Source organism: Biomphalaria glabrata, chromosome 15, assembly GCF_947242115.1.
Source record: "Biomphalaria glabrata chromosome 15, xgBioGlab47.1, whole genome shotgun sequence".
In the NCBI taxonomy this organism is placed as follows: Eukaryota; Metazoa; Mollusca; class Gastropoda; family Planorbidae; genus Biomphalaria; species Biomphalaria glabrata.
Window position 1 is genome coordinate 28,355,112 of NC_074725.1, and position 10,600 is coordinate 28,365,711.

A 10,600-nucleotide genomic window follows, 5' to 3' on the forward strand; every position below is an offset into this window, starting at 1 on the left:
CGTCCTGCGGGAGGTTTGGACTAGGAAGTAATTATCTTCAACTCTGAAGGAACATCCGAAACATGTAAAACAAACAAAACAAAACAAACAAGCCAATGAACAGATGACCGTAACAACATCTGCCTGAATCCAGACAACTCTAATATTCATACATGAAATACGTTGGGGTAGTAAAGTCGGTTGGTCATTGTGCTGACCACATGAAACCCCCTTTAACCGTCGGCCATCGAAACAAATGAGCTTTTCATCATCGGTACCTTTCCTTTTTTTTAAAACATTAGTGATAATGTCTCACTTGCATGAATAATAATCAAACATGAACTTTAACCTTAACCTCATCCCTCTTGTCACAACGAAGTCGCGGTGGGAGAGTGGTAAAGCGAAAGCGCCTGCTTTCGAACCGATAAGTCCCGGTTCAAATCCTGGTGAAAACTGGGATAATAAATTTCGGAATCTTTAAGGCGCCTTTGAGTCCACCCATCGCTAATGGGGTACCTGATATTAGTTAGGGACAAGAAAAGGCGGTTGGTCGTTGTACTGGCCACACGACACCCTCGTTAACCGTAGGCCATAAAACAGATGACCTTCACATCATCTGCCATATAGACTGCATGATCTGAAAAGGGGAACCTTTATAGTCACAAACGATAAAATATTTTTTTTTGCATAATCTGGTCTTACAAGATCTACAAGGTTTCCCTTTGCCGCAAAGTTGCATCCAGCTAAAGGTCGCCTCACTCTTTTTGAAAAAAACGCTGCGATTCCCAATCGACCTGAAGAATACACAACTTAAGCAGACTTGATGAAATAGTAGCTACGTCTTGAAGGCGCTGAGAGTTCATTGCGGACGTTTGAGGGGAAACAGAATTCCTGCTTCAGTGGCAGGCGGCTTAGGAAAAATAAAATAGCTCTTAGATTCAAGACATTAAAAAGAAACGCTGGCACATCTGCGTGGACTCGTAAAAAGGGGTCGTCCATGAAACGGCCGGGTAGAAAATTATTGTAAGTGTAGACCTATTAAGTTAAAAAAAAAGTAGTCACACCTGTGTAAATAATAATAATAATAATAATAAAACAAGATTGCCCGCCTCTGCTGCCCCCCCCCCCCCGAAAAGTCCACTCACAGGTCATTTGTTTAGTATACAATATAGCTAAAAAAAAAAAAAGCAGGTTTCAATATTTTCAACATGAATATCAGAAGTAAAGAGTACACACTATGAACAATCACAATCCTGACATACAATCTAGACGTGCGCGGGGCGAAAGTGCTACCGGCGTGTTTGTATTGTTTATACAAACTAGACGTGCGTGTGGCGAAAGTGCTACCGGTGTGTTTGTATTGTTTATACAAACTAGACGTGCGCGGGGCGAAAGTGCTACCGGTGTGTTTGTATTGTTTATACAAACTAGACGTGCGCGGGGGGAAAGTGCTACCGGTGTGTTTGTATTGTTTATACAAACTAGACGTGCGCGGGGGGAAAGTGCTACCGGCGTGTTTGTAATGTTTATACAAACTGGACGTGCGCGGGGCGAAAGTGCTACCGGCGTGTTTGTATTGTTTATACAAACTAGACGTGCGTGTGGCGAAAGTGCTACCGGTGTGTTTGTATTGTTTGGCCAGCTTACGGTGTAATTTGACTTGCACTGTTTAAAAGTACCTGATAAACCGATGGCTATGACGATACAGTTCAGTGTCAGTGACAACGTTTGTGCTTGGTGTTGAATCTGATTCCGAATCTCTGTAGTCTGACTTCATCTAGATTCTAGAAGCTTATGTCACTGAAGTGTGCCAATTTGTGTACAAAATTATTAACTTTTAAGAATATATGCTATTTATATATTAACCAGATTTTATATTATGTCCTCCCCCCCCCCCCAAACTTGTAAGGTTGATGGTGGACGATTGCGCTTCCCCCCCCCCCCGACCATTACCCATCCGGTGCATGTGTGTGTGTGTGTGGGGGGGGGGGAGAAGGTTTGTGCAGAAATTAAATTTTAAGCAAAATTAGTGATATTTTAAAATATTTTTAAAAATTAATTCGTGCCCCCCTCGAGTATGTTGGCCGATTCTGTAAGGTGGGGTCAGGGGCGATTTCATGTACCGCCCCTCTCCACGCCGACACTAACCCTCGGGGTGAGGTGTGATTTGATTTGTGTGCAGATATCACAATCTGTAAACAAAGTTTGTCATGTAATGTAATATATATATATGACGAGATGCGTCCGAACACGTTTATTCATTTCCACACAAAAATACTTGTAACTTTTACACTCATATTTAAATCATAGCGCTTGCTTTTTTGGAGATTTGGTATGTTTGTATTGATAACACAGCATAGAATTATTTGCATTTTTCTCAAAAATTCGTCATGCATTGGATATCTGGTGTCGAAAAAAAACATTTTCAAGTAATAAAAAATCCCACAAATCTTTATTGAAACTACCGGTCAGAACCGTAGAACATAAATTCTTCTAGTGTTGGAGAAAGACATCTGGCTTCTGATCCTCAATCTCCGCTGAATGTTGCAATTTGTCTATGAAGAAGATTATATCCGCAAACATTATGTGCAAAATTAACTTGTCCTTTATTTATAACTAGCCTGGCATTACCCGCGGCCTGCGGGTCTAAGTTTGTGTTTACTAATGTAGTGGATTGGATTTAGATGTATGTTAAACTTAGCTAATGATCCTTTCAAGTTTTTTCTCTTTTGCTACGAAAATGGGTTTACCCAAAGCCGATACATTCATATCTTTTAAAAACGAAAAGAGCGATAGCTTTGTTAAATGAATGGGATTATAAAGTAAACAATTAAACGAAATAATTTTTAGTACGCGATTCATGAATGAATATAGATCTAGGCCATAGACATAAATAAATATAGACTGGAAGTAGGAAGTTATTTTTATTTGGGGGGAGTCAATATCTTTTATGTACTATATCTATGTGAAAAAAAAATGGCGGCGATTGAGCTATAAATTCTAGGGCTAACATTTCAGCCAATATATACCTTTGATCTTTAGTTTTGAAAAGTGCAAAACTGCCATATTCCCAATATTTTGTCTTTGTTTCATAATCATAGACATAGGCAAATATATATAGGTTTGTGATGTGGATCTACACACTTATCTTTTCCCAAATATTTCCGATAATAATTTGTTCTTTATCGTCCAGTCTATATATATATATGTCTATGATCTAGGCCTATCTCAACTCGGTTTCGCAGCTTTCGTAAACGAATGTAGTCTCTTAAAAATGCTTTAGAAAACCAAATTTGAATGTTAATTTGATCAAAATATGAAATGAATGGACTATAAATAGTATGTTCATGTGTTAAAGTATACAACTATCTGTGCGAAGAGAAGTTTTATCATCCTAGAGATGAATTAGAGTTTTAGATCTAGGGATGGAAAGAAACATTACGGTATTGTCAAATGAAAGAATGTTCGTCAGGAAATCTGTAGTCACAAATATAAGGAACTAATTAATGTAAAAAATGGTTTTGAAACACAAATTTGTAGGTTAATTTTATTATATAATGAAATCAATGGACCTTCTTTTGTATTTTCATGTGTCAAAGTAAAAAAAAATATCTGCGCAAAGTGTATTTCTTAAAATTAGATCTAGATCTAAATCCTTTCGATCATTTCTCATGTCAACATTGTAAACATGGCCTAGATCCATAAATACTATAGCTTTAATACAGTCGGTCAACTTTATTTTTATTTTTTTAGGGTCTTAGGTTTGTTTTAGGGCTACAATACATACACTACGGTCTAAGTTAGTATAGGCCTACCCAAAGAACATTTCTGCCAAGTTTGATCAAGATTGGTTAAGCGGTTTTGATGTCTAGTTGTCACATACATACATACGCCAACCATTTTACTTTATAGTATAGATTTGGTGTTCTCATGTGAGATAAGATGAGAGCTTCAACTACGTTCTTCCTTTAATGGGAGATCTCCTCTACCTCTTCTAGAAAGCACAATTTTACGTATTTAGCGTCATGGTACGCAGCCTTTTTCGTTACTAAACACTGGTTATCCTTTCTTAATAAAGATAGTCGTCACTTATATCTTAGTTCTGCTGATTCAATCAGTTGTTGATTATCCCTGTGTCCAAAGGATGAATTGATCTTAAGTATTAAGTGGTTTGAATCACATCTACAGTTTCATGAACTTTAAATATCTACATCAGAATACTTAGACATACTAGTAGTCAATGTAGTGTAACATCATACTTTCAGATAGGTCTACAGGTTTTAAACAAAAAAGTTCCACCTCCCCAATGAAACATGGACTGTAAGAAAAGAGCACTATGAAGTGGTTTGGGTTGGTGAAGGAGAAACTAGTTAATGAATGGAGCAAACCAAAATCTTGTAAGGTGCACTGTCTGATAGTTTAGAGAAATACAGACAATATGTTCCTTCTGGCCATTCTCCTTCTTGTATGCTACTGTGGGCATGGGCTGGATGTAGAGTGAACTGCAAGAGTCAAGTGAAACTCAGGCCTGTACATCCGCTTGAAACTACATTGTTTTCATTTATAGATTTTGGCTAAATATATTTAATTAAAAGCTGTTTCTCCTTGTTAAAAAAAAAAAGATATTCATTACGCTTACATTTCCTAACGGATGTTGCCTTTGGAATGCCGACTTCCTGGCTAAGTTTTGGATACCACTATCTCTATACACCAAGAATCAAAGATGGCAGGATGGACATGAAACCAACTGAAAGAACGTACTCAGTGTCACGTATCGATACTGTGACCTAATTCTACCTCTTTCCAGAAACCGGGGCCAGGTCAAAGAAGTCGCAGAACAAGCAAGTGTTAATTATTATCATCCAATCAGGGAAACAGGTCAGGGAAAAAAAAAGTCGCCTACGTCAGTTTCTAAAAGGTCATGGTTAATAGAATATTTAGAATAGAAGTTTCTATGGTTCTGCAAAATACGGTTTAAAAAAAAGTATAAATTGGGGCATGGAGGGAAGCAATTTAGTCGGGGTCCTTGCATAGTAACTGCCCTGGCACTTGAACTTGGCTTGGCTTGGCTACCTAGAAGGGGGCTCGAGGTTCGACACCCGACTCGGGCAGAGTTGTGTTTACTGAGCGCCTAAAGGCAGCACGAAAAACCAACTCCTAGATACCCCCTCCCCCCCCCCCCCAACTGGTCCACAAATGAGATTGGACCAAAATTGCTCTGAGCATGCTATAAGCATGAAAGTAGCGCTATATAAAACCTATAACAATAAAAGCTATAATAATAATGAGTTCTTAAACAGTTGCGGGTCAACTAGTTGAAGTTAAAAGTTGTGTTAGTAGAAAGTTGAATATTAACAAGGTATTTATGTCAAGTTGTTGTTGAATCAAAAATCTATGTATTTTGTTGGAATTATAAGTTTGTTAGTTTTAATAAAGAAGAGAAGAAAGAACACAGAAGTTTCTCCAGTGTATTTTCAAGCTTTATAGATATATCTCCGGCAAGGGATTCTGTCTGTGCCATTATTTATATATAGAAAGAGAAAATATACGTTATGTATTGAAAGAATAATAAATATTACACCATTAATAAGGGTGACCCCACAAAATAGCGCGGATAAAATAGCGCCGACAAAAGGGCGCGAAATTTCCCGACAAAATAGCGCAAGACGAAATTGCGCAAGACAAAATAGCGCGGACGTACGTATGATGTGTATAAAATTATTGTATTTTATTAAGTGAAGGTCTGAGCAGCATTTTACGTTGATGCCTCTATCTTCTTCAATATGAATAGACCTAAAAATATGTCATATTTGCAGAGAAATAGATCGCTTGTAAATTTTATCTCTTTTTTTCTTATTCATCAATGTTTAAATTGCATAACAATTATTTTCCTTATTCTGATAGAATGATTCATTTTGCTCATTTATCTTATCTTATATAATACGGACGTTACTTCAAAAAAGAAGATGATTACGTCCTACGCGTCATGCATTTAGTCATGCATGTTAACCAATGACTTAAATTCTGCCAAGTCACTGGTTTTCCTGGCTAGCTCAGGCAACCTACTCCATGCTCTAATAGCACTAGGGAAGAAGGAGTATTTGTACAAATTTGTCCTACCATATGGGACGAGGAATGTGTCTTTATCTTTGTGTCTTTCAGAGTATTTTATTAAATTTTGTTTTTGTATTTGAAGATTATGCTTCAGTGTTTTATGTATAGTTGCTACTTTACTTTTGAGTCTTCTGTACTGAAGGCTTTCTAAATTTAGTGATTTGTACTAAGGTGTTATTTGTATTTCACTATCCTGTTATAATTAAACTTTAATAACATTTTTGTTTTCTTTATCAGAAAATGTTATATTTGGTATCGAATTATAGGGAAATGTGTGCTCTTTTTACACTAAACAAATTAAAAGTTTATAAATCCATAAATCAATTCAGTTTAGTGGGGTCAAATCAACATTGGCTTCATCAATTAGCAGAGAAAGAGTTAAGCCAAGTGATCCCTGTATTATGTCCAACTGTTCAATCTTGATCTTTTCAATGTCTTGATAAATTGCGTAGTTATTTCTAACTTGACTGGCTTCAAACACATTTCAACAAGAACTGCTGGATCACTTGACCAGGGGCGTAGCTAGGAATATCTCATCGTTTCGGGGCCCGGTGGGGCTTGACCTCTTTGAGGGGCCCTGCATTTTGCGTAATACTTAATTAATTTTTAATGTAATAAAACACTCGTTTGGGGCCCCCCTCAAGCGAGGGCCCGGGGGGATTTTCGAATTCCCCCCCACCTCCTCCCCCGCCATAGCTACGCCACTGCTCTTGAGTATTTAATTGTTTTGTTTTATATGTTGTTTTTCAAATTCTCCCCCCTCCTCCCCCATCATAGCTACGCCACTGCACTTGAGTATTTAATTGTTTTGTCTTATATGTTGTTTTTCAAATTCTCCCCCTTCCTCCCCCATCATAGCTACGCCACTGCACTTGAGTATTTAATTGTTTTGTTTTATATGTTGTTCTTTTCCCCCCCCCCCTTTCTCCAGGGAGACTACTACTGGAAATTTTATAACTTCAATTTGATTTACGTACGAAGTATAGAGGAAGGTTTTAAAGGTCTGCCCGGCAACATCGACGCCGCCTTCGTCTGGGGAGGTAACGGAAAGACGTATTTTATCAAAGGTAAGCATTTCCGGTTTTTATGTCACCATCTGGTCGTTATACAGTGGTATTGCATTGCTGGCTTTAAAACTTTGAATGGACCTTATTCGCCAATCGTAAACAAAACAACATTTAGCCACTTGATTCTATATATCTTCTATACAAATTATGTAATCCATAGTGGCTGTCACGTGATACGTATTTTTCATAGTTTTATCAATATTATGACGTGGCTGCATTTGTTTATTTACGATTGGTGAATGAGGTCCATTGTGTCTTGAAGCCATTATATCTCAACGGTGGCTTACGGGGGGCAAACTAAGATAAACATTATACTTTAAAAAAAAAAACAAGCCTTATACGCAGTTTACTTGTATTAATTAGTCTGGATCAGTCGTGTAATTGAATTTGTAAGAGATGTAGACCAACAACAATAAATCTGTGGGATTAGAAATATTTTTACCAATTGTTTTTGTTTAGCGCAATTTCATGCTTTTGGCTTTCTCAGTACGCGATGATCTTATCATTTCTCTGGACCAGTTGGAAAGAGGGTAGGGGGGAAAAGAAATGGGTATTTGGGTGATCGCTTTTAAATGTATTTTAAAAAAAAAAAGCAAGCGACATAGATTCGAACACGAGTGCTAAGGCCTCCCCCGGCCAACATGGTGACCATTCTGTTAGAGAGCTGCTTATGAACATATGTTTTATAGTTATTTACAACTTTTTGGTCTGTAAACAGTAAAGGGGACTCATACCACCTTATAAGTCAAGTAAAGTTTCTTTCCCTTGTTCGAGGTGCCAAAACAAAATAATTAATTATCAATAGTTAAATAAACTATTGATTCTTGTGTTGTTGGGTAAAAGAAATAATTGTGCTAAATTTCAGCTTGATCCGAGATTGGATGTGGGAGAAATAATGTGTACACACTTTTCACCACACAGACAGACGACAGAGTGAGATTTTAGCTTTGTAAAAAAGTACCAGACACTTCGAGCTTAAAATTTTCTTTAATTACCAATGTTGGGTCCAATTCTACGAGGAGTTTAAGTCTATAAGACTTTAAACATGTATGCATTGACTACATATGGACTTAGCATTTTGAAATGCAAACAAACATATATTGTCACCTTGAAACAAAGCTAGTTTCCACGCTGCAAAATAATAATAGCAATATATTTGACACTTTCTCTCCTTATTAACGATACCATCGTTGATTTGACTCCCATTGAATTAAATTATTAAATTAATTAATCCCAAACTGTCTTGTCTGACCATCGCATCTCGTCACGTTTGACCGCTCGTCTAGCGCTGGCCTGGGGCGATTTGCGTCGGTTGTCTACACACATCATGACCTCCATCTGTGTCACTACCAGATTTATTACAATATATAGCCTGGGACCAAATGAACGGGCAAAATTTTAACTTGATCCTAGAGGAAGGGAGACAATGTATGATATTGGAGAAGACAAAATTCCGTCATCCGTTGGTGTGCGTGTTTCGGTGGGATGAAGAAAACACAGTTGAGATTGTCCTTTATTTGTCGTGTTGATAACGGTTCTCGGCCTTGGATCTCGGGCTCTCAGTACGAGATCTATTGGATGACAAGACTGGATTGACCCAATGATCAGAGGCAGCTCGTGGGGGTCGTGCACGTCAGAGGGAGAGATGAAGATTTATGGAGGGAATCAGTTCGCCTCCTTTCTGATCCGAGAGCTTTTAATGTAAAGTAGGTCTACTCTGTGTGGGGTAGGCGCGATGGCTGAGTGGTAAAGCGTTTGGCTTCCAAACAGGGGTCCAGGGCTCGAATCTCGGTGAAGACTGGGATTTTAAGGGGATTCTTAGTCCACCCTGCTCTGACATTAGTTGGTCGTTGTGCTAGTCACATCAGACTCTTGTTAATCGTGGGTCACAGAAACAGATTACCTTTACATTGTCAGCCCTATAGATTTCTAGGGGAACTTTACTCTGTATAGGGATCAAGAGAAAGACCATTCCTCCAGTGCAATGGCTTGACCCCGAAGATAGTAAGTTTAGTAGAATCTACACCATGGGATGGAGAATCTATCTATCTATCTATCTATCTATCTATCTATCTATCTATCTATCTATCCGTCCGTCCGTCCGTCCGTCCGTCCGTCCGCCCATCTATCTATCTATCTATCTATCTATCTATCTATCTATCTATCTATCTATCTATCTATCTATCTATCTATCTGTCTGTCTGTCTGTCTGTCTGTCTGTCTGTCTGTCTGTCTGTCTGTCTGTCTGTCTGTCTGTCTGTCTGTCTGTCTGTCTGTCTGTCTGTCTGTCTGTCTGTCTGTCTGTCTGTCTGTCTGTCTGTCTGTCTGTCTGTCTGTCTGTCTGTCTGTCTGTCTGTCTGTCTATCTATCTATCTATCTATCTATCTATCTATCTATCTATCTATCTATCTATCTATCTATCTATCTATCTATCTATCTATCTATCTATCTATCTATCTATCTATCTATCTATCTATCTATCTATCTATCTATCTATCTATCTATCTATCTATCTATCTATCTATCTATCTATCTATCTATCTATCTATCTATCTATCTATCTATCTATCTATCTATCTATCTATCTATCTATCTATCTATCTATCTATCTATCTATCTATCTATCTATCTATCTATCTATCTATCTATCTATCTATCTATCTATCTATCTATCTATCTATCTATCTATCTATCTATCTATCTATCTATCTATCTATCTATCTATCTATCTATCTATCTATCTATCTATCTATCTATCTATCTATCTATCTATCTATCTATCTATCTATCTATCTATCTATCTATCTATCTATCTATCTATCTATATATCTATCTATCTATCTATCTATCTATCTATCTATCTATCTATCTAAAGTAAAATGTTAGGCAGATCTCCTATCGTGAGTATAAAATAGGTCATCCAGCCGCCATTGTTTGTTTAACGTGGTTACGATGTAAACAACTTGAACTTCGTGCAAAAGAGTTATTCGTGCAATCCACTCATCATCACTGAACCCTGCACTTGCTTCGTAGGGGGCTGAGTGTGGGAATTCTGTAGATGAACGCTACCATTGCTCTCCAGCCCTCTCAAAGGCCACCTGCATTAGTATATATATATAAAAGAAACAGCCTGACTCGCTTCTTTAGGAAAATATCACTTAACAGCGTTTCTCTTTTCAGGCAACCAATATTGGCGGTACACGTTGAATCACGTCGATCCTGGCTACCCTAAGCCCATGTCAGTGTGGACTGGTCTGCCTTCACACATTGATGCCGCCCTCAAGTGGAAGAATGGGCGTACTTACTTTTACAGCGGAGACATGTACTACCGCTATAACGATGTGGAGTTCAACGTGAGTCTCGTAGACAATGACAGTTTGTTAATGAAATTAAAGCTTCGTAGACAATGGCTGTTATTCAATGAAATTAAAGTTTCATAG

The 10,600-nt window shown here is 37.8% G+C and overlaps 1 protein-coding gene across 2 annotated transcripts in view; it reads left to right on the forward strand.

Annotated features, from left to right (window-relative positions):
- LOC106051365 (matrix metalloproteinase-24-like) overlaps nt 1-10,600 on the forward strand; it is a 100,143-nt gene that overhangs the window by 81,638 nt on the left and 7,905 nt on the right. For both annotated transcript variants that reach the window (XM_056011931.1, XM_056011932.1), the window contains exons 10-11: nt 7,025-7,160; nt 10,341-10,513. In XM_056011931.1, coding sequence (XP_055867906.1) covers nt 7,025-7,160; nt 10,341-10,513 — 309 coding nt within the window. The remainder of the gene's footprint in view (nt 1-7,024; nt 7,161-10,340; nt 10,514-10,600) is intronic.